Genomic DNA, 22,571 nt, shown 5'->3' on the forward strand with positions numbered 1-22,571 from the left:
TTCCTTCGTCCCTCTAGCCATGGCCAAAGACAAGTCGGAGAAGAAGAGGAAAGAAGCTCCTGCGTCGGATAATGAAGATGTCGATATGGGAGACGCGACTATTGAAAAGGTGTGTCCCATACTTTTATATTTGTTGCTTTGCTCACCTGGCTAACCTTTGGCTTCTAGTCGCCAAAAAAGGCCAAGAAGGACAAGGAAGAGGTCTCAATTGCCGTGGAAGATCTCTCTCCTATTGCACACCCCCTCGCACAGAAAAAACTCGTAAAAAAGTTACACAAAACAATTAAAAAAGGTGTGTATGATGATCCTCGTAAGTATGCGCGCTAATCAACTAACAATTATGAAGCCTCTAAAGCCCGCCAGGTCAAGCGTGGAGTTAAGGAGGTCGTGAAGGGGATCCGAAAAGGAGAGAAAGGGTATGTCCAATTTCTTTATGTGTAACCCGTATGCTAATGATTGTCTAGTCTCCTTGTTCTTGCCGCCGATATTAATCCCATCGACATCATTTCGCATTTACCCGTATTGAGCGAAGAAGCTCAAATACCCTATATCTTTGTCGCCTCCAAGGAGGAACTGGGACATGCTAGCTCAACCAAGCGACCAACAAGCTGTGTGATGATCTGCCCCAACCAAAAACGCAAAACCAAGCGGAAAGAGGGCGAGGGGGAAGACAAGGAAGACGAATACCGGGAGTTGTACGACGAGGTTTATCAGGAGGTGGAAAAACTGGACAACAAGGTTGTTTTCTAGATTCCAAGTAGCTTACTCTGATGTATTACTTACTCTTCCCCTTCATTTCTGTGCATTTATTTACGTTTAATTTTCTATTTGTTTAAGTGCTGGAAAAAGGTTTTTGATTAACTTTTCGCACGAGCTTTCCCAGGTTTTTGATTCACTAAAATTACACGCTTACCCGGCTTGACACCACTTTCGAGTTTCCACGTATCCTCTCCTTCGTTCTACCATGCCAGCTCCTAAATCTAAAACTGCCTCCAATGCCAACGGTGCCCCTAAGGGAAAAACCGCTTCTACAAGCGGAACTGCTACTCCTGTCTCGGCCACTACCGGGGAGAAAGAGACGTTGGACCAGCTAGCAACATATGCTGGACGGCCAGACAAGAATGTGTATGACGCCGAGCAAGCCAAAATCAAATCGGAGATAGACGCTTTGCAGGCAAAACTGGTGCGTTTTTGTGTTTAGTCAAACCTGCTATCATGTTCTAAACTCATTGACGTCAGGGTGTTGTTCGTGACAAAATTGCTCTTGCCACGAAATCCGGTCCAGGAAACGACCGACGAAATGCTCTTCGCACTGAGCTTGACAGTATTCGCGACGTACAATCTGCGAATAAGGCGTCCAAAAGCAAATTGGAAGACCAGGTTAAAATTCTTCAGGATGGTATACAGAAGAAGGTATTTACTCATTACCAACGCTCTCCTGTGTATACTAAAAGTAGTGTAGATTAAAGACCTGCAATCTGCCAAGTCAAAAATCCCATTCAAAACTGTCGCTGAAGTTGATGCCCATATTAAGTCAATATCTAGTATATCTTTTTGGTGTCTCATATTATTGACATGATTTCATAGAAACCTGGAGAAACAGGTCGAATCCGGCAACATGAAGCTTGCCGACGAGAAACGAGCTCTCCAAGAAATTTCCACCAGCAAGAAAAACCGCAGGGTTGTGGAAGGATTCCAGACTGACCAAGAGAGCATCGAGGCAGATCGCGCCAAAATTGAAGAGCTTCGCAAGGAAATTTACAATCCTGCCGCCACCGCTATTTCCGAACGGTATACTGCCATTCGGGCTGAACTCGACCAATTGAAGAAGGAAAGTGACGAAGCCTATGCAGGCCGTTCGAAATTGTTCGAGGAGCGCGATAACATTCAAAATCAGCTCAAGGTTCTTTTCGATGCTAAGAGGGAGTCCATCACAAACTACCGGGAAGCCAACGACAGGTACTGGACCAAAGTAAACGAGGACCGCGCCAGACGTGCCGAAAAGGCCAGGCTTCAGCGCGCCGCTGAGGAAGCGCAGAAGAAACAAGAGTACGCTGAACGTCTTCTTGAAGAGGCACAAGTACCTGCCTTCCAATCTCAAATTGAGGATTGCCAAACTCTCATTGATTACTTTTCTGGAAAATCTACTGTGGTTACTTACAAATCGACTGGCCTCGCTACCAGGGCCGAGGTCACCTCGGTACCCAAGTTGGAACTACGAAAGGTGGAAGAAGCCCCTGAAGGACTTGTTGCTAGAAAAAAGAAATCTGAGGAGGACGACACCTATTTCAAGGCCGCTAAGAAGGGCAAGAACAACAAGAACACGAAACCTGCCGTCAAGGCCAATGGCAATGCTAACGGTGCAGAGACGACACCAGTCGCTCCTACAAACACCTCGCTTAACGTACCTCTTCCTACCCTCGCCGCACTTCTCTCCCTTTCTATTCCTCCCCCTGCTTCAACGACCGATGTACCTCGATTAATCGAGGACTTGAACACAAAGAAGGCATGGTTCGAGGCTAATCAAGATCGTGTGACGGCAGAGAACGTCGCGAAGGCTACTGCTGCTATCCAGCGTTTAACGAAGGGAGAGACTCCCTCTACACTGGACACGTCATCACCTGCCGAACCTGAAAGTCCTTCCGAGCCTGTGCCTACACCTCAGGCTGGCCCTGCATCTGACCCAGTGCAGAGCGAAGCTGTCGTCGACCAACTGGAGGCTGTTGCAGAAACCGTTGAGAGCTGAAGCAGGCTTACCCAGAAATTAGTGATAGCATAGATTATACACTTATCGGATATGATTTCGGCAGATTAATTTGTCTGACCGCCTACCATCTTACATTCATTTACGGAAAGAGAGGAAAAGCAAAGAAAGAGTGAGAGAAACTTTATTAAGTTAAATAAGAAAGGGATTGAGCACGGTTATTTAAGTATACCAAAAATCAAAATCCGCGGAGATCTCATACTCTGTACAGATATTAAAGGCCTAGAGAACGAAAAGAGAAAACAGCAGGAAAGAAGTAAACATCGATACAAGGGGAGTTTGTTGAGACTAAGCATATAGAAACAAAATGGGCTAAGCACGGAACCCTGGACACAAGACCAGCGAGACAACAAGAAATAGACGTAAAAAGAAAGCGTTCGAGGAGCAAGACAAGAAATAAGTAAAATAAATTGTCAATGTCACGCAGCAGATTGTTCTGTTTTTACCGGCTCTGATTCATGGTCAGATTCACTGGCTGGTGTTACAGGAGCGTTTAGTCCGAGATCCTGAGAGGTGAAACTTGAAACATCGAATGTACTCCCGGAACCACTGAAATCAGGAAAAGACAAGCTGGATTGGTGACCAGAGCCGAGGGCGTCATCTTGAGCAGCCGAGGTGTCCATGTACGACATGGGTCCGTAAGCATCTGAATTAAAGGCTGATGCAGCTGAATCAAGGGAGGTTGACCCATATGAATCGTGCTGAAGGGCAGCGAGCATGCTTGACGTGGTCGGTGTGTGGGCCATCAGATGCTGAGGCCGAGCATCCACTGACCCGAAGCTTTCCTGTCCGGCCATTGGTGACATAGAGAAAAATTGTTGTTGCATGACCGGCTCCACCGAAGCGGCCACTGAATTAGTGGACAAGGCCACACTTCTCAAAACATTAACCGCGATCCAGTCGCTAAAAAAAAGAATGATCGAAATAGATCAAAAAACTGTCTGATGAAGGCTGTGAATGTCAATCACGCACTCGAGGAAGAGTTTCAGTATCTGGAATGCACCGAAAGCAGGATCACTGCGAATTGTCTAGTATTGCAGGTTAACTGTGGTCCAAGAAGCAAGGGAATATTTTGAAGTACTCACAAGGTCTCTCATTACTTGACTTGTAACATATCCCCATCTGATGAGAACACTTCGAGAACTCATGGTTCCTCTTTCTTCCTGTCCGTTATGACCAGCGTTGCGGCCGCTTCCCATCAACCTTTCGCAACATTTGTCAGCCCAACTCATCACTTCGCGTACAGGCTCGTTGGTTTTTGGTAGGCTTTCCAACAGAGTGACGAATTCGACTTCGAGGAGTTGAACAAGATCTTCATGGCGACAATTGCAGACCAATGCAGATTGATTACGAACAGATTCAAAGTCAACCTTTTGCCATGATCTGCGCATTTCGCTCAGCTGCTTTTGATTGGTGAGAACAGTGTTCAAAGCCTGAGTAACCTGGTAGATATCCAGGAAGCGCACTGCATGCATTGATTGATGTTCAGCAAAAGAACACGATCACTTCGGATAAAAAGATTTGGAAAAAAAAAACTCACAAACGAGATGTCCAAACCGAGCCCCGAGTTCAACCTTTGGCTCCACGAAAGTGTTATAATATCCTTCCAACGCCTGGAGGAGAACCTTTTCCATCTTGAGAGCGATTTGACGAAGAGCAGATAGTGAATTAGGAGGCAGCGGTGAAAGCATCTGTGATCGTAACACCTCGAGAATTTCCTAATTTTAGAAGCACCAGTTAACCCCGTCAGGTGCGGCAAAAAGAAATCATACATACATCATAAACGATAGCATCTGCTCTTGCCATAAGACCAGCGATGGCCGGAACCTGTACAATTTCCCTGTGCACGCCATTCAAGTTTGGCCAAAAGGTGCGAAGCTGAATTTCAAATTGGTCTATTCGGAATGTTCGCACACTTTCAAGGAGCGTGTCGAGATGGTCCTGGAACCATCCCCAGACTTCTCGAGCAGCTACAGTGTGTGCAGAAGTGGAATTTGCGACTGCATCCTCAATAGATGGGAAGTGGGGTAAGTTGCGCACCGAGGTCGTTTGTTGAGGAGAAATATATGCTCCTGAATTAGGGGTCGACGGAGAGTGGGCCTGAAGTGTGAGGTTTGGCTCCTGTTGGGGGTGACGACGAATAGAAGCGTGGGGAGGGAAGGTGCCGGATGGGCGCCCCGCCGACTGCGCCTGGGATAACAAAGTAGCGGCTGTCGGGGTCTTGTCGCTCAAATCATCTGCGAAGGCCAAATGCTTGATCTCCCCTGATAGAGTGAGAGAGCTACGCTTGGAGCCAGGGACAGAGTTATTGCCCTCGGAATCGTCCTCTTCATCTTCGTCAGACCTATCCTCACTCCTAGTAGCAGACTCGGACTGGTCCTGACTGAGGCGAGCAGCATTGACAGAAGCTTGGGCCGCATTATTATTTGATTTGTGAATATAGTCTTGAAGCCACTCAGCCTCGGCCGAGGTTGCGGGTCTGATGCCGCAATCTATCACACAATGTCAGTATCTGAAAACAAGAATGAAAGCTGTCGTGCGAAAAAGACACCCACAATGATACTTGCTATTGCCTCTGACGCCCAGGCGCCTAGTTTTAATAGTCGGGAAACAAAGGCGAATGGCCTTGCCCAAAGTAGCGGTGTTGATGTGGGGGATACCATACTGGTCACAGACCCTGCGATAAGAAAAGTAGAGGCCCTGCCGAGGTACATTGCCATCAGGATATGGTGCGTAATTCGCACTCAACCTAAGAACAAGGGGGGAGGAGGTTATGTGTCAGGGGCGCGGTCAAAGCGAACTACGGAGCGAACAATAAGGCACGGACCAAGCTTGGACGAAAATTTGTTTGGCTCTGTCTGAAGCACTTGTGGTGGTCGCTGCGCGGACGTTGGCGGCGAGTTTTTCCAGGGCATGGTCCGGGTTGATGGTCATCCTACCAAAGGCACCTGCGGTATGAATGGCCTCCTGGCTGGGTGCCATTGTTGGGGCACCTCCAAACATGGACTGATAGTCAGGGGTAGAGTTTGCAAGATACATGGAGATGTCCTCGGTCTCGCTCGACGAAGAGTGTACGCTGTCTGTATCGCGGGGATAGGGAGAGACAGCGACACGAGCACCGCGAATATGATTGTTGTTTGGACGAAGGGGACCCTTGAGCGCCGGATTCGCGAGATTGTGGTTCGGAGGGGGCTAAATGGACGAAAATGAGGGCAAAAAGAGAAAAAAAGAAAAAGAGAGACGAACGGGATCGCTGTGCATGATGCCCTGATGCCCCAGATGATAAGATGCTCTGTAGAGGTCGTCTGCGGATGGACCCAAGTTCTGCTGGATCCGATTGATGCTGCCGTGAGAGGACTGTGGGCGAGAATGGGAAGAATGGGTAGAAGAGGAGGAGACCGAGTTGGATCTTGAATGCTGGGGATGAGCTGGGAGAAAATCGAGAGGCGGCATACTAGACATGTGGAGATTGACTGCTGTCATGAAGGAAGAGATATGCGAACGAAATCAAAGGACAGTGGGCTCCTGGATGGAGAAGGAGGCGGGCCAGCCGGACAGAAAAAAAGAGAGATGGACAAGGAAAGAAAGCAGGAGAGAGAGAGGTTGAGGCTCCCGCCGACAAAGATAATTGAGCGGAATGGCGGTTTTGAGAGTCGAGCAGTTCGGAATGAAGTTGGTTACCAGATCACCAGATGTGCTCACGAATGTAGTCAAGACAACAGCAGCTCTCTTTAGTATTAAAATACTTTCCCACAATTTACAAATACAGTCAACTGATCATCATTCTCTTATCTCCTTCCTCTTCAAATACATGTATTTACGAAACCTCTTTCGCAGTTTCTGCCGTTTATCGTCCGCCAGTCGACCTGCAAGCCGTATCCAGGATCGAATCGTCAGGTCCTCCATTCCGTACGGTGCGTACCTGCTCTTCGCGACCCCAGGGTCTCGTAGTTCCTCAGGGAGAAGCTTCACGGGAACCGGGTATACAAATTCCCGCCCCTCTCCCTGCGGATGCAGCTTCTCCACTGCGTAGGTCACATACTCCAGCTCGACAAGAGGCCCGTGCGTCTTGTTCGCCAGCTCCAGCGAGGGCATAAAGTACTGTGTATTAGTTAGCGCCCCCGTCCAAATATGAGCTAATGCAACCGAACCTGTGCATATCCCAAGGGTGTCCACCTTTGATTCATCCTTGATGGAGCACTAGGGTCAGAGTTCCACGGTTGATCAAAATGACACCGCCATGTATTCTGATATTCTTCCGATTCGCACTGGACGGTTTTATTGCCTTGATCTCCCCGATGGTGTCCAGGCCTGCGTTTAGGTTTCCTCGGCTTCCGCCTCGCTGTCATGTGCGCCGTTGTTTCTGCGAGCCGCCCACCAGCGCCAGTCACGTTATATGAAAATATTCTGAACGCTGGTGTATATGGGTTTGGTACGACAGACGGCGCGACATTAACAACCGCATAATCTGTCATTTCCGGTGATTTTGGCAGTGCTCTGTAATCCTGCAGCAGGGAATTGAAGAGCCCCTTGTCACTCGTCATGTCCACCTCGCCATCGTTCTTGTCAGGGAAGATTTCCAGATCTACAGCCTCTAGAAAGAAAAACTGGAAGATGATGAGTAATCATTCCGGCAATGGATGTATGCAACCGTCCATCAGACGACGTGAAACTTACATGATCTACGTTCATGTGCTATAAACATAACCTGTCAGTAACAAAACAGATTGTTTAAGTCAACGCTCATACCCCGTACAAATGACCTAGAATGGTATCCTGAAAACGCAAAGCAAGTTCCACATAGCGAACGTACTGTCAACGACGGTTATCCATTAGCTATGATCCACGATGATTGGGATACTAACGCATTCTGGAAAGTAATTTCCGCGAGAGGGAGGTACATGGCCTGATATAATCAAATTGTTAGACAGTTAGTTGAATAAAATGATATTGTTTGCAGCATACCTGATATCCAAACCTGATTAAATCAAGTTAGATCAACAGAAAATTGACGAGGTCAATGATGATTTTACCTGCATGCCCCTGTCGTGGTACATTTGGAGCTGCACCTCGAGCCAGTCGATTTGAAGATTCCCGGGATCGTTCGGCTCTGTGTAGGCACATCCAGATACAACTATAGGTATTGATTCAACCGGCCTTTGTCAGAGGATAACGATAGGCCAAAAGAAAAGAAATTGCACCTTTGTTTGAATCATAAAAATACATTGTGTTCAGGCTAATGACAGCCACTTCATCCGGGATGACTTCAACAGCATAGTATGCACCTCGCTGAAAGACCTGAAGATAGGGAAATGGAATAAAGGAGTCCCAAATGCTGTTGTCCAAATGTTGGGTTATGCTGTGAGTTGTAAGCAGGACGGCGGACTTACGAAGCAAAGGTATTTGTGATACTGTTGGGGCCTATTTCAAGATTAAAATCAGAACAACTTGAAACATTAGGCGACAAATCATACCTGGAGCCAAGATGTTCTAACACGGGTATGCAAGCCTTCAGTCAAATGTATAGCAATGCACCTAGACTAAAAATAACCTACATGTGCTGAGATGACGTTAGGACAACCGATATGCACACAAAATATCCATGGACTTACGCCAGACATCGTTATTCCCTAGAAAAGAGCCCTATATATTTGGTCACTCGAATTTATGGAGCATTTCATGCCACGAACCGAGACTTGGAACCACAGGAATCCCTTTTTTGACGAAAACGCTCTGCATTTTTGCGGCCACCGCGCGGTTGAGGTCATAGATTTCTGACGGTGTGCGAGGAACCTTGCGGTCATTGTCATGCCTTGAGAAAAAAAATTTCAACAAAGTTCAGCGCTGCAGTGCTAAGTATAAGCATGCTGACCTGGCGCTATCTCCAGTCCCTAGCCCCTAATTCAATCAACTGTGGCCACAAAATCAAGGAGGAATAAGACTTGCAGACAACAAAATCTATCTCATTTGCCCAATTATCCTCCAGATAGTCTAGTGTAAAATTGGTAAGTCGAAAAGGCGAGTCGCATTCCCTGCGGTTAAATGAATGAGATAAGCGATGTGAATGATGACGTTGACGATTTATTACGACGCACGAATAAGGTGTCCCAAACAAATTGGCCTCGTCTTTTTTCTTTTTTGGCTTTTTCCTATGGCAAGCTGTTGATTGGGACGTTCTTGGAGCATAGTGCGGATCTGGATGCATATCCGTGATGTGTAGAAAACGCCCATGTAACTTTCTCGGCTCTTTTAGGTGGGGGTGGGTGAGTGTTATTTGTAGCAACGAATGCGCTGATATGACTGACTAGCTGAGTCTAACTGAAATGGGGTCTGGGTCGGGAAGGAAGCGACATTGTGAAGAGAACAGGTTGCGATTAGTAGAAGAAATGAGGTTGACCAGAACATGAATGAGGCAAGACAAGTGAATGCCTGCAGGAAGAGCAGATGGATAAAGGAAAGGAGCTCGCACGTTCGTGCAATGGAAGAATCGTGTTGATGTCACTGTTAGAAAATTATGGCTTGCAAGCTGTATCATCTAAAAGCAGGATTTCACCGTATCTCCATTGGGAAATTTCCGAGGATTGTGATCCTTTGAGCTTGAGAAATTTACGCCGAGCAAAGATCAATTCTAAATATATAATGTGCTTTGAACGCCGATGGTCAACTGAGTATGTACAAAGGCCAGTAAGGAGTACAAGATAACTAATACAAGACATGGACACAAGTGCGGTGGTATACAATACGGGAAAGGCAGGGCGACAAGAACGAATAAAGATAAGGAAAATGATGGCAGGCTTACTTCAGCCTGGTCGCGATAGGACGCGCATTATTGCATTCTTCGGAATCATGATTGGAATTGGAGGGCCGATGGAGAGCAAGGAGGATGTCGACATTGTCTCCGGTGTTGAGCACGTCGCGAATGGACTTTTCGGCGAGATGACAGACCTAGAAAACGAGACTAAAAAGTGAGCAAAAAAAAAAGAGAACAAGCACGGGGATAGACGGACCCTACTGTACCCTCCCGTCTGGAGCTGCGAGCGACTGCTTGCAATGGCATTGTGGATTGCGTCGTAGGCGTATCTTCTCCTGAAGCAAAAAGCACGATCGGTCAGCGGAAGAAATATGAGGAGACGAGGCCGAGATTACAGGATGCTCTCCAATTCGGCGCGGGTCCTTGGCAGAAGAAAGATGTCGCTGCCCGAGAGATAGCGGTCAAAGGCACGATAAGAAGCGCATCCCGAGATGAGAGACTCGTCGACGGAAGGCTGGTCTGTGTGCCAGTTGAAGCTGTTTTGGCTGTGGACGCGTCAGCAAAGAAAGGGAGAAAGAGGACGGACGAGAACAAACCTGAGGTGGTAGTGAGCGGTGGCCTCTGGAGTGTGAGGAGCAAGAAGTCTGTCCATGTAAGGATGACAAAGAGAGAGAGAAAGTTGCTGGGATTTATAGGATGACAAGGAGAACAAACGTGAGCTTGAAAGCACTGTCATTTTCAATTAAAACCCCGATCGGCCATAACCCAAATTCCCCACATTGCAAACGTGCGCCCGGCCCGAACGCATCATGCCGAATTCGGTTACCGCCGCCGCCGCCGCCGTGATTACGTTTCACACTTCACTCTGTGTCTTCGGCCTCAATCTACCCCACTCCTCCACTTCTCGCTTGGCATTCCTCTCTTCTCATCGTCATGTCCGCGCTCTTGACAGTTCAACACCACGCTCGTCCTCTTTTTCTTCCCCAGGATCCAGTGTCCTCTCCAGTTTTCCGTTTCCTCCAAAGGGTTAACTCCGCTCACGCTCTCGCTCTCGCCTCCTATTTTGATCTCTATATTTGGTCTACCGCGCGACTAGACGCCTTCTGGGACTTGGTGTGGGACGAGACAAACATCATTGGAGTCAAGGGATCTCATGTCGTCGACAATACAGCCTTGCCATCCGCTAATCCTCTTTGGTCCGTCCTCCGACGTGTGTGTTGATTAATCTCATTCTTAATTGATCCATCTTTACGTCCAGGTTCAAAGATGCACGCGTCAATTGGGCTGAGAACATGTTGCACTGCCGCTCAGAGCTTAGGATCGCTCTCATAGAAGCCAGTTGCGTGATTTCTGTCCATCGTAATTTGATACCGGAATCCTTGACGCCGATCTTCCAGTTGAGCCCACTCCGGATCTCCCAAATCCCCGTCTCAGGCAGCTCTCCTATGCTCAGTTGTATTCCCTTGTAGCAGACGCCGTCTCCGCCTTGCTTTTTTACGGCGTTAAGCCAGGGGATAGGGTCGCTTCTTATTCTTCTAATTGCATAGTTTGTATCTCGTCGATTGGAGAAACGCATCCCAATTTATCCTTGTTCGCAGGAAAACGTCGTCGCTTGTCTAGCAACCTCTGCCATCGGTGCAATTTGGGTCAGCGCAGCTGCTGATTTTGGTCCTGAAGGCGTAAAAGAGCGGTAAGGTTGATGGTAGATATATTTTGTGCCCGACCATCTGATATCTATTCAAAAAGTTTTGAACAAGTACAGCCCAAGTTCATTTTTGCCGTAGACGCAGTCGTGTACGTTACCATCCTATCTTCTACCATGCCTTTCTGGAACATACCCTTCGTTCGCCGTAGATACAATCACAAGGTTCACCCACACCTGCCCAAACTTTCACGTCTCCTGTCAGGCTTGGCGGATTTAATTTCCCCACCCAAAATCGTCATTATAAACACGTTTTCTCATGACCAGACCAGTCAATCATGGGGCGAAGACTGGATTGCCTGGGAAGATTTTCTTAGCAAGGGCCATCAAAGTAACCTCGGTCGCACAGAAACTGGTGAGATCAAGTGGAATCGACTTCCCTTTGATGCTCCTCTTTGGATCCTTTTTAGCAGTGGGACCACTGGTCGACCAAAGTACGTTGCTTTCACACGCATGCAATTCCCTAAAACAGAAACTTTTCCAGGCCTATTGTCCACCGAGCCGGTGGTATGCTTCTTCAGGCGAAGAAGGAGTTTGCGATTTGTGGCGACCTTCGTCCTGACGACGTCTTTTTCTACTACACTACAACGTCGGTTAATTATTATCTCTGAGTTAATCGGTTGGTCCTATGACTCTGACATGAATCTTATCAGGGGATGGATGATGTGGAACTTTCTCGTGAGCGGCCTTAGTATTGGTTGCACTCTCGTGCTATACGATGGCAGTCCGCTTCGGGATCCCAGTCTTCTGTGGAAGCTCGTAGATGATTTGGGCATCACTATTTTTGGGACCAGTGCCAAATATCTGGACCAGCTTTCTGTATTTGTTTTTTCTTATTCCATCATAACTCACCACACCGATGATTGACTAGAAAGGTTATCGTCCTCGAGAACACCATGATTTGAGTACATTGCGACATATATATTCTACTGGATCTCCTCTTGCTCCTCCGTTGTACGATTATGTTTACGAACACATCCACCCCAAAGTTCTCCTAGGTTCCATTACAGGTGTGCTTCTTATGGTTGCTTATATATTCTTGTCATAATTTCTCAAGCAATCTTACAGGTGGGACAGACATTTGCTCTTTATTTGCCGGAATGTGCTCTGCCCTTCCAGTGTATCGAGGAGAGATCCAATGTAGAATGCTTGGGATGGCAGTTGAAAGCTTCTCTGCTGCGGGTACATTGAATCCACCAGATGAGCCTGGTGAACTCGTTTGTGTTAAGCCATTCCCATGTATGCCTCTTGGCTTTTGGCCATTGCCCGGATATGGGACTGAAGCTGATGTCGAGGCTGCTCTTAAACGCTTCCATCAATCCTATTTCTCAGAGTTCGAAGGAGTGTGGTGTGAGTGGCTGTCTTGGTGTCTCTTTCTGATATGGCAAGGAGCTCACAACGCAAAGACCACGGAGATCACATTCTAATTACAGCTTCCAAATCAGGGAACGGGGGTGGCATAATCATGCTCGGACGTTCGGATGGTGTGCTGTATGCCTATTTTTTTTGTTTTCTAACTAGTCGCTGAGGAGCGAGTCAGCTGACTTGATATGGAAAGGAACCCCGGAGGCATTCGTTTTGGTTCTTCTGAGATTTACGAAGTTCTAGACTTGTGTTTTTCGCATCCTACTGCGGAGTTCATGGTCGTAGATTACCTGGCCGTCGGCCAGAAAACAGAGGGAGGGGCAGACGAACGGGTTATTCTTTTCGTCAAACTTCCGCCGGGTCAAAAGATTACTCCCGAATTCGAGCGGAAGGTAAAGGCAGAAATCCGAGCGCGCAGAAGTCCACGGCATGTCCCCGCCAGGGTATGTATGTTTTGCACAATTGCACACGGTAAAAATAGACGCTTCAGCTGACATTCCTCCCCGCTCGTTCATGGCGCCATTGCAGATAATCCAGGTTTCTGATGTTCCGTACACACTCAACGGAAAGCGCGTGGAGGTCTTGGTTAAAAAGGTAAACATGCTGCATACACAACGCGTGTTCTCCGCGAGTTCTGAGTCACATTCGCAGATTATCAATGGTGCCCCATTGTCCTCCGTTAATCCGGCTACGCTGTCTAACCCCGAGTGCTTGGAATTTTACCACAATATTGGACAAGAGCTGCGACAAGAGTGTCCCTAGGCGCACTCGATGTATACCGAATATACCCAAAATGTAGCCAGAGAATGCAGAAAACATGAGGTTTTGGAGCAGACTAGCGTAGAGGGCGGATTGTTGGCCACCGTGAGAGTTTTGATGTCGAGTTGATTGAGTGCTCTAAGAATAAATGTATGAGTGGCTGTGCTGTGCGCCTCGAGGCATGATAACTCCGTTCATGGAGGCCTCTTGAGGCCATCGGGCTTAATTTTTCTCTTTCTTTCGGGTTTCCTCTCGACCTCGCTGTTCGCGCGTTTTCTGGAGGCTTGTCTGGTTGGCTTGTCTGTCTGCTGTCTGCTCAGGATATCCGGGTCTCTGTCTATCGTCCTTTATCATCACGTCCCCTTACGCTTCAGACCACGCATTCCCTGTTCCGGGGTTCATGTTCGCCTCGTGCCTTTAATTGCATACTCTTTTATCATGGCGTCTGCAGCACAGCAGCACACCTCTCGCCCAAGTCAACCTACTGTCTCTAGAGCTCGCATGAAGCTATTCAACACCATCCGATATTCCATCTATGGTGAGAATCCGTTCGCATTGTTCGCAGAACAATGGCCACTGACAATGAACAACAGGCACAGTCATTCTCTTCACTGTAATATGCCTGGCAATGGCGGGGAAATTTCAGTCGGTGTTGGCTGCTTCGGACCTCAGTAAGTACTGTCTTCTAGATGGTCATTTTCTTTACATCGCTCATCCGAGACTTTTCAACCGTAGCTCGTTTTGTCCCATTCGCCATCTTCGTATGCTCCGTGAGCTTGCTTATTTTCCTGGTCCTGTAAGTTTAAACTCCTTTTTCAAAGATCTAAATTAACAAACGTATCTGCCAGGTCATCTTTCAGCTTTTTCCTTCGGGGAAGGAATCCTATTTCTACAAAGATAGAATTGGCTTGTCTGGGATTGGCTGGGATATTCTGGCTTGGTGAGTTCGTACGTCGTAATTGCATGCGCAGCCGTTAAACTACACTGTCTTACAGTACTTGGTGTTTATTTAACCACTTCTGACGCTCAATCAGCGGATGTCGAATGCTTTTCTTCGGATGACGTTTCCGAATCGACACCTGTGGACGATGCATCTGCTGCATGTATGTGCCCGATGTTTTGCCATAGCCATGTCTTGATCAGTACTGACATCTTCCTAAAGTCCATACGGAGCAATATCAAGCGATGTACCGTGTACTGAATACCTTTGCGTTGTTGAATGCGATTTTAGGTGTGCCAAAGTTTATATAGTTGGATCTAACTATATCTGATAACAACTATAGTTCTCTTTGCGTTGTTTGCGCTGCTTTTTCTCGCAGTTCGCAGACACAGAAGAGGCGACGAGCATATGTGGCATGGACCAGTCACATCTTGTGCTTGGTTCAACAACTACGAAAATACCCAGCAGACCCGCGGAAAGACGAGCAGTTCTAGCATTCTACCTGTTGCTTCTGCCTACATGGGAGAACCTGTATTGACCGAGAAACCAGAAAGGAAAGCTAGTGCTAGACGCGCTGAGCGCGATCAGAACCGCGACTACCCATCAACACGACCTTCCCAACCGCGAAACCCCTACCCAACACCCCCCGAACAATCACGAAATCCGTACATGACACAGACTCAAACGCAAACAAACCCATCACGAAACCCCTACCCAACACCTCAGAAGACCCAAACACCCAGTAGATATCCGACGCGTCATGACTCAGGAAGGTCGCGCACAGGTCCGACACGGCAAGACTCGGGAAGATCACGGAGTGGAGCCGTGGCAGACCTTGAGAACGGAGGAATGCTGAATCCATACAGCAGCAGAACGCGCGGGACACGTTAAAGGCATGTACATCATTGAAACCCAGATTTATTGTAGCATTTTTTTTTCTTTTATGTATTGTCAACTCGGAAAAGGATATATAGATGACGGCTCGGACACTGAACCGCCTCATTGTGTAGATTAGTACAGTAGCAGTAGTATAGGAATGATCACATATTGAACTGTGTTAGTTTCGTAGCATTTCATTTGAGGGTAATCTGCGAAATTAAAGCGCAAACATATGGTATACTATAAATTTACTACAGAATAATATTGATATCTAAGGTTGCACGAACCAAAGAGCTCCAGCAAGTAATTGATGCAGTATTGATTTAATTTACGTCATGTCAAGCTTCGGTTGGCCAACTCCGTTGAAGGCCAACCCATACTTGGATTTCCGGAGATGAACGCAGGAGAATCCAGCGCTCTGTACAGGTTCTTCTTGTTCCTCCATTTTATCCGCTGATACCCCCCCAGATATCCTTTCCTTTCCCTCGTCTTCAGTCTGAACTGTTTCTCTGAACGATTGCCAGGAGATCGCAGGTGAATTCAACATGACCGTACGCTTTGGGAACAATCGACTGGGATTCTACGGTGCGCTCCATGGCTTCCAACGTTATCGGCGAACCAATCTGATCCCTATCCTGTTTTGCAGTTGCTGTAATCATACTCTCAGGTATGACTTGCTCGAGTTTGCTGATGTCACAGATGCCAGTGCATTTGTCCTGAACATGGGATTGACTACATTCCCAGGCGTTGTGTTGGGATTGGGGGCTAATTTCGCAAACGAATTCCTACCTCACTTACGTCGTGAGTAATAAAACTACAAACTTGACGAGTTTTTTCAACTGATTATCTGTTGATTCTAAAGAGAATTTCACTATATTCTCCATCGTCGTATCGTCATTTACTATACTGACCTTTTTGCTGACGTTCGTTTATCTTTCACGATGTGTTGTGCTATGCTTATATGACCTCAAATTTATTTACAGTTTGCAATGGGCGACACCCTACTCGGAGGCTGTAGTTTTGTTTGTTCTGGGAACACTGTGGTTGGGTGAGTACAATCTCAGTAAGACAAGCTTTCTTTACAAAATGCGTTTGCCGCGTAGCAATGGGCGCCTGGTCAACGTAAGCTTGGTTTCTTGACATTGCTAGAAATAATATATTAACTCAGAGAAAAAGAGATGTTATTGGACCGATGCAGTGTGATGCAGTTGCGGGACAAAAGACACCCTCCAAAAATGGGGAAAGTAAGTAAACCATTGAACATTCCCATCCTTATGTCCTTCGCCAGCTAAATTATCACGTCTATAGCGAGCCTACAAGCATTCTGCTATGAAATGAAAGTTATACAGGCATTTTCATGGACCCTTTTCATTCTTTTTGTGATTGCATTCTACGTCCTTCACCAACTCGTCAACCAGGCTATGCGATTCGGAAGACATAAAATTTGGTCAGAACCTATCAGAGGTCGGAGTTTTTGACTGCCTTGCTCTGTATAATTACTTACCGAGCTAGCAGAATTACCCTGGTTTGAAGAAGCGCCTGGATATTATAACACCAATACCTACGGACCGAATATGATGCAATATCCTCCTCCTTCTGCAGGTGGCTATGGTTACCCCTACCACCCGGCAATGGGTGGGATGCCTGTGCCCAATCCTGGACATTCTATCATAATTCAACCTGGAATGAATGGCGCACCACCTACAGTCACTCAAGTACCTATCTCGACGGTTTAGCGAAACCCGCATACGTTTTTCAGAAATTCCTCTACACGTTTTCAATGATGTAAATGCTCTGATAATGGTCTTACACGAAGGGAATTGATCTTCTTGATGATGAATTATGTGTTTTATCTGTGCGCTTGCAGGGCCTCATGGGGTCAGCATGGCAGTACCTCGTGTAATGTAGTATATTGTACGTTCCTCGGGTTTTTCTTTTTGCTATTGTACATATCTTCCTCAGCTCTACACTTCAGTATCTTTTGAATCTTTTTATTGCACCCATGGCTCTTTTCAGCAACAACCCTATAAGATCTGCAGCAATAGGTAGCGAAGTTGGCCTCTAATGCCTTGATCACATTTTTCTGACTCTCATCGATCGAAATAAGCTGCTGTGGTTGTCTCTATAGCACACTTCGCGACGAAGTTCCTGTCCTCTTTCAGTGAGCCTGACCCAGAATGCTTGGAGGACAACAGAACTGCAGTACCAACTAGAGAGTATCACAGATGCTTTCCAGCTGACCCAGACATCAATCGCGATACTGTCCATCTCGGCTCTTTTATTCATGTGAGCTGCTCTCTTCGCTGGCGCATAGCGAGCCATCTTACAGTGATACTGCTAGGATTATGATGCACCATAAGAGGGATGGCCAGATGCTTACCCAGTCGCAAGAAGAGATGGCAGTGATTGGGATATTTGCATTGTTTTGGGTTGGTACGTCTGCTGACTATATGCCAGCCAAGGAGTAATTCGACGTGCATTCCAGTTTTCCTTGTGGGATACAAGTTGTTAACAACCAAGCAGAACGGCGGCGGGATTGGAGGTGGCGCTCCTGCTGCTGCAGAGGTTGGGTTACCCAAGGTATCGCAGGCTTCGCCGCGTTGGCGAGATCCGTGTGCAGACGACGATGTCTACTGCATTTACGAGGAGTACACGTATTTCTAGTAGAGCGACTCCTGATTATTTCTGGAGGGCTGTGGGAGTAGTACACGAGGCAATGCGAGATACCGAGGCATTCCGGATCATGTCCAGAACGGACAAAGAAGAAAATTGCATGGAGGTGACAATACGGTGCCAGCAGGCAGAGCTGCATTCCAAAGGTCGTGATTTCGGTCGTTTCCGATCGTTAATTCCTGCTGCCCTTGCTTACTCGACGACCGCACCTTATCTCCCGTTCCTTGCATTCCTACCCTCTCCGTAATCTCTGTCTGTACATCTGCCCCCTGCTGACCGCCCTTTTCTTTGATTTCTACTATGATAAGTCTGGCCATTTGCTCGCGTCGCTCTCTAGCCTAATTGTTGTTTCATATCTACGCCAATCCTAACAAGCGCCGCATTGAGACGGATGTCATGAAGATGTACTGTCTTTGAGCGCATATATTCAGCATGTAGCTCACCTCAGAGTTTGTCAGGCTCATGTCGGATTACGAGGTCTCTCTCGTAAATGACAATATGCAAGAGTTTTACGTCCGCTTTCATGGTCCCTCCGAAAGTGAGGCTTCTTGCGCCTAGTTGTTGTGGCATTTGCTTGGGTGACTGACTATGCCGCTTTCGCTTTCGCTCAGCCCCCTTTGCTGGTGGTGTATGGAAGATACATGTCGAACTCCCTGACCAATATCCTTTCAAATCGCCCAGCATCGGATTTATGAACAAGATATTCCACCCCAATATCGACGAACTGTTCGTGCCGTTTTGCCGCTATCTGATTGTTTATGACTCTGAGCAACACGTGTTGTGTAGTAGCGGCTCGGTCTGCCTGGATGTGATTAACCAAACCTGGTCACCGATGTTTGGTCAGTCGTGTGCAGTCGCTTTCCATTATCTGGGTCACTGAAAGTTGTCATGCTTAGATATGATCAACATCTTTGAATCATTTCTCCCTCAGTTATTGCGCTACCCAAACCCTAATGATCCCTTGAACGGCGAGGCGGCAGCTCTCCTGATGCGACACCCTAAAGAATATGATGCGAAAGTGAAAGGTACGCGCCACTACCATTTATTGAAGCTCGAATGTTGATTTTTCTGGAAACCAGAGTATGTCCAGAGGTATGCAACCAAGGAGGCTGCCGACGCCGCTAATACCAACGACGATGACGACCAAGACGAAGAAATGAGCGACATTGGAAGCATCAGCGATGGCGAGTGAAATGGACACCTTACCTTCCTTATCTCCGCATCTTTTCCAGGTCACCGGATGATGTTACGTTTCTTCATGGACATTTTACGAACCACACACTGCCACTATCCCTTTAGCTAGCTGTATTACCATTTTTACCACCGCGCGCTAGGCCGCGTCCATTGTTGTTAACTTTTACCAGGTTTTTGATGTTTTGTTTTTGAATTACAGGTTGTACAATAAATGAGCTATGAATGTAAAATGGATACATGGAAAGTGGATGAGAGACCAAAACTGATGCAAGTGCTACAATGACATAGTCCGAGAATCCTCGCCTGCTTGTGTGGGTATTGGTTGGACGAGCTCGTCGACTTTTTTCTGAATTTCGGTAGCGGTCTAAAAATATGTTTGACCAAACATCAAGAGAAAGTCAAATGCGATCAAAGGAGGAATACATACTTTCATGAGTGTTTCAATATGAGCCTTGACACTATCCATTGTGGTTGATTTGGCTTTACTCTCTTTGAGAAGCTCTTCCTTTTGCTGCATCAGTTCTTTTTTCTTGAGATCTAGTCTTTATAGGCAGCAGTAATTAGAACAATGCTAGCACGGGTAATGCAAAGGGAATACCGTTGGCGTTCCGCGAGCTCAAAGGTCAGTCGGTTGAGCATAAGCTGATGTTCGTCGGCAAGTATTTCCTCTGTGCGAGATTGTTCAGGCGCCAGTAGGTTATATTCTTCGAGAGTATAAAGCGGGATATCCTGGTATATCGACCTAGCGACAGAAACAGAACGTCAGTGAGGATCTCGGCTGGCACCCAAAGACAAGACACGGACGCAAATTGGCGACATTTCTCAATCTCCCTCTCGAGATGGCGCTTTTCATAAAGCAGATTCTGAAGGTTCAGATGAGACTGGTCCATCTCCTGACGGGCCTCTGCGGTCTCCTCTTTGCGACAACGCGTTGCTGTGTTTGCGGCGCGGTAAAGCGACTTTAGACGCCCAATGAGGGCCATGGCGCGTATGTGCATGGCGGCGGTGTCGTGTGTGAGAAAGGCGGGGGAGCAGAGATTGCGCAGCTGGTCAAGGACATCGTCTGGATTGGGGGGCAGAGGGGACGACTTGTCAGAGTGCATGTGGGATAGTTGTGACCGGCAATGAAGAGAAATGAGGGACGGTGCTCGTCGGGGACCATGCGTGGGAATGGATGATGAACGGGCCGAGAGATTCATTGGGAGGTATGATAAGATTTGTGTTTCTACGCTGACTACACCCACAAAATAACCTTATCCCACATCACTCATCATCGCCCCTCCCAGGCTGACCCTCTATAGCCGGTATGTATATCTTCCCGTCCATTTCCTTCTTTCTCAATAACCACCATCACCTATAGTTCCATTTCCCCCACACAACTTAGCCATGCCTCGCGAGCGTTCAATGTCGGGCACCATCCCGTCCATGGAGACTGCCCATGATCAGCTCAAAGATAACACAATCATTATAGGTGAGTTGCTCTCTTGGTTGGCTACGCCCCCATGAGCTCAACGGGTCTGCTGCAGTACTTGGGGCCTCGGGTGACTTGGCAAAGAAGAAGGTCACTCTTGCTTTCTCTCAGTTTCGCCAGCCATTAATATTTTCAATCAGACCTTCCCTGCTCTTTTCGCTCTGTATCGCCAGCAATTCCTTCCCCGAGACTGCAAGATCGTCGGCTATGCTCGCACAAAGATGGACCAAGCAGATTTCGAGAAGCGTGCTACTTCCTACATCAAAGGCTCCGACGAACCATCGACTGCTAATACAATCGAAGCTTTCAAGCAACTTCTCACCTATGTTTCAGGAGACTACGAGGACGGTGCCGCTTATGATAACCTCCACGCACATCTCCAGGAAATCGAATCAAAATACCAATCCAAAGAAGCTAATCGTATCTTCTATTTGGCGCTCCCCCCTTCAGTCTTCATTCCAGTGTGTAAGAACTTGAAGGAACATTGTTACAATGCAAAAGGGGGTGTCAATCGCATCATCATAGAGAAGCCGTTCGGCAAAGATCTCGAGTCAGCTCGTACCCTCCTCGGCTCTGTCAAGCAATACTGGACTGAAGACGAGACTTTCCGCATCGATCATTACCTGGGGAAAGAGATGGTCAAGAATCTTCTTGTCCTTCGATTCGCTAATATTACCATGGGCGCTGCATGGGACAAAAATTCGATCAGCAACGTCCAAATCACCTTCAAGGAACCCTTTGGCACCGAAGGCCGTGGAGGCTATTTCGATGAATTCGGAATCATCCGTGATGTCTTACAGAACCGTCAGTATTGTTCTTCTGTCAAATGACGCATTTGTATCCTAATTTGGCCTCTAGATTTATTGCAGGTATTGAGTATCTTGACTATGGAGCGTCCTGTTTCTTTTGCCGCTGAGGACATCCGCGATGAGAAGGTCTGTGATACTTTTCACCGCCTCAATCCACTCCTGAACAGTATGGGGGATTAGGTGAAAGTCCTCCGCTGCATTCCTCCGATCGAGAGAAGCGACACACTCCTGGGTCAATACGTAGCTGCAAATGGAAAGCCGGGATACCTCGATGACGATACTGTACCTCCCAACTCTGTGTGCCCCACATTTGCCGCGACAACCTTGTGGATCCACAACCCAAGATGGGAAGGAGTTCCCTTCATCCTCAAGGCCGGAAAAGGTTTGTGTGACGCTTTAAATAGTTCTTTCCAGGGTCGCTAATGATGTCCCTGATAGCACTGAACGAGAGCAAGGTCGAAGTCCGCATTCAATTCAAAGACGTCACCCAGGGAATTTTCAAGGATATTGCTCGCAATGAACTTGTGATTCGTATTCAACCATCCGAAGCTGTTTACCTTAAGCTCAACTCAAAGACACCTGGACTGCACACCCGTGCCATTCCTACAGAGATGGACTTGACATATAAGAGACGTTTCTTGGATGCTAAGATACCCGAAGCCTATGAGGCCCTTATCTTGGATGCTCTTCGTGGTGACCACTCTAATTTTGTCCGTCACGATGAACTTGACGTTGCCTGGAAGGTGAGTATAAACACAATTTTAATCAAATTTATTTTACCGAACACCACCACATCATTAGATTTTCACACCCATTCTTCACTGGATAGAAGGCTTGGAAGGGCCCCGCCCACGTCCCGTCCAGTACCCATATGGATCGCGAGGTCCCAAAGAATTGGATGCCTTTATTGGAAAATATGGATACAGAAGAAATGCTGAAGCCTAGTAAGCCGTTTGCTCCAAATTCTACAGGAATAGGGTGAACTCATTTGTGTCTTGCTATTACAGCTTTTGGCCTGTGACAAACATGGCGGCTCTGTAACCCTCTTCCCAACATCAAATTAATTGTAAATGACTTTAGAAAATCTCATCTGCAACTCGGCTCCTGTCGCTTCGGACCCGACATTGATCTCTTGAGAGACCTTCCGAGCCGTACTGAGAGACGTTGACCTGCATAATGTTAATATATTCTTGCGTGCAATTGTAAAAGAAAGCCTTTATGATCTTCCGCTAAACTGTTGACGCAAAGGTTGCGAATCACTATA

The 22,571-nt window shown here is 47.2% G+C and overlaps 11 protein-coding genes across 11 annotated transcripts; 7 read left to right on the forward strand and 4 right to left on the reverse strand.

Moving 5' to 3' along the window:
- Positions 1–19: 19 nt before the first annotated feature.
- On the forward strand, positions 20–750 carry JR316_0004768 (H/ACA ribonucleoprotein complex subunit nhp2; the record flags this gene model as incomplete). The annotated part of the gene is made up of 4 exons (XM_047890532.1): positions 20–109; positions 169–292; positions 347–416; positions 465–750. The coding sequence occupies 4 exons, from the start codon at positions 20–22 to the stop codon at positions 748–750; spliced, it is 570 nt and encodes a 189-aa protein (XP_047750293.1).
- Positions 751–964: 214 nt separating this feature from the next.
- Positions 965–2,746, forward strand: JR316_0004769 (uncharacterized protein; the record flags this gene model as incomplete). The annotated part of the gene is made up of 4 exons (XM_047890533.1): positions 965–1,183; positions 1,240–1,413; positions 1,463–1,533; positions 1,588–2,746. 4 exons carry the CDS (start codon positions 965–967, stop codon positions 2,744–2,746), a joined length of 1,623 nt encoding a protein of 540 aa, XP_047750294.1.
- Positions 2,747–3,183: 437 nt separating this feature from the next.
- On the reverse strand, positions 3,184–6,247 carry JR316_0004770 (DNA-binding protein RFX2; the record flags this gene model as incomplete). Its single annotated transcript, XM_047890534.1, has 8 exons — positions 3,184–3,667; positions 3,737–3,792; positions 3,850–4,229; positions 4,305–4,482; positions 4,541–5,256; positions 5,320–5,513; positions 5,592–5,956; positions 6,011–6,247. The coding sequence occupies 8 exons, from the start codon at positions 6,245–6,247 to the stop codon at positions 3,184–3,186; spliced, it is 2,610 nt and encodes an 869-aa protein (XP_047750295.1).
- A 297-nt stretch (positions 6,248–6,544) lies between these two features.
- On the reverse strand, positions 6,545–8,385 carry JR316_0004771 (Endopolyphosphatase; the record flags this gene model as incomplete). Its single annotated transcript, XM_047890535.1, has 9 exons — positions 6,545–6,865; positions 6,916–7,371; positions 7,442–7,459; positions 7,514–7,576; positions 7,630–7,670; positions 7,730–7,742; positions 7,798–7,921; positions 7,989–8,062; positions 8,377–8,385. 9 exons carry the CDS (start codon positions 8,383–8,385, stop codon positions 6,545–6,547), a joined length of 1,119 nt encoding a protein of 372 aa, XP_047750296.1.
- A 1,174-nt stretch (positions 8,386–9,559) lies between these two features.
- On the reverse strand, positions 9,560–10,167 carry JR316_0004772 (uncharacterized protein; the record flags this gene model as incomplete). The annotated part of the gene is made up of 4 exons (XM_047890536.1): positions 9,560–9,709; positions 9,772–9,850; positions 9,911–10,060; positions 10,112–10,167. The coding sequence occupies 4 exons, from the start codon at positions 10,165–10,167 to the stop codon at positions 9,560–9,562; spliced, it is 435 nt and encodes a 144-aa protein (XP_047750297.1).
- Positions 10,168–10,448: 281 nt separating this feature from the next.
- JR316_0004773 (Acetoacetyl-CoA synthetase) lies at positions 10,449–13,344 on the forward strand (the record flags this gene model as incomplete). The annotated part of the gene is made up of 14 exons (XM_047890537.1): positions 10,449–10,711; positions 10,774–10,853; positions 10,913–11,061; positions 11,114–11,205; positions 11,262–11,309; positions 11,370–11,651; positions 11,702–11,806; positions 11,871–12,036; positions 12,089–12,227; positions 12,286–12,567; positions 12,624–12,708; positions 12,776–13,025; positions 13,111–13,176; positions 13,234–13,344. 14 exons carry the CDS (start codon positions 10,449–10,451, stop codon positions 13,342–13,344), a joined length of 2,118 nt encoding a protein of 705 aa, XP_047750298.1.
- A 435-nt stretch (positions 13,345–13,779) lies between these two features.
- Positions 13,780–15,172, forward strand: JR316_0004774 (uncharacterized protein; the record flags this gene model as incomplete). The annotated part of the gene is made up of 7 exons (XM_047890538.1): positions 13,780–13,879; positions 13,935–14,012; positions 14,077–14,137; positions 14,190–14,281; positions 14,337–14,444; positions 14,504–14,572; positions 14,625–15,172. 7 exons carry the CDS (start codon positions 13,780–13,782, stop codon positions 15,170–15,172), a joined length of 1,056 nt encoding a protein of 351 aa, XP_047750299.1.
- Positions 15,173–15,705: 533 nt separating this feature from the next.
- JR316_0004775 (uncharacterized protein) lies at positions 15,706–16,896 on the forward strand (the record flags this gene model as incomplete). Its single annotated transcript, XM_047890539.1, has 9 exons — positions 15,706–15,745; positions 15,807–15,827; positions 15,905–15,961; positions 16,023–16,083; positions 16,144–16,208; positions 16,264–16,282; positions 16,337–16,404; positions 16,469–16,624; positions 16,676–16,896. 9 exons carry the CDS (start codon positions 15,706–15,708, stop codon positions 16,894–16,896), a joined length of 708 nt encoding a protein of 235 aa, XP_047750300.1.
- A 1,835-nt stretch (positions 16,897–18,731) lies between these two features.
- On the forward strand, positions 18,732–19,025 carry JR316_0004776 (Ubiquitin-conjugating enzyme E2 8; the record flags this gene model as incomplete). Its single annotated transcript, XM_047890540.1, has 2 exons — positions 18,732–18,858; positions 18,913–19,025. 2 exons carry the CDS (start codon positions 18,732–18,734, stop codon positions 19,023–19,025), a joined length of 240 nt encoding a protein of 79 aa, XP_047750301.1.
- A 276-nt stretch (positions 19,026–19,301) lies between these two features.
- JR316_0004777 (THO complex subunit 5-like protein) lies at positions 19,302–20,130 on the reverse strand (the record flags this gene model as incomplete). Its single annotated transcript, XM_047890541.1, has 4 exons — positions 19,302–19,391; positions 19,455–19,569; positions 19,626–19,769; positions 19,832–20,130. 4 exons carry the CDS (start codon positions 20,128–20,130, stop codon positions 19,302–19,304), a joined length of 648 nt encoding a protein of 215 aa, XP_047750302.1.
- A 283-nt stretch (positions 20,131–20,413) lies between these two features.
- Positions 20,414–22,348, forward strand: JR316_0004778 (Glucose-6-phosphate 1-dehydrogenase; the record flags this gene model as incomplete). Its single annotated transcript, XM_047890542.1, has 8 exons — positions 20,414–20,498; positions 20,554–20,588; positions 20,639–21,302; positions 21,357–21,433; positions 21,488–21,689; positions 21,746–22,050; positions 22,109–22,251; positions 22,315–22,348. 8 exons carry the CDS (start codon positions 20,414–20,416, stop codon positions 22,346–22,348), a joined length of 1,545 nt encoding a protein of 514 aa, XP_047750303.1.
- Between the last annotated feature and the right edge of the window lie 223 nt (positions 22,349–22,571).

This window comes from Psilocybe cubensis, chromosome 4 (genome assembly GCF_017499595.1).
Source record: "Psilocybe cubensis strain MGC-MH-2018 chromosome 4, whole genome shotgun sequence".
In the NCBI taxonomy this organism is placed as follows: domain Eukaryota; kingdom Fungi; phylum Basidiomycota; class Agaricomycetes; order Agaricales; family Agrocybaceae; genus Psilocybe; species Psilocybe cubensis.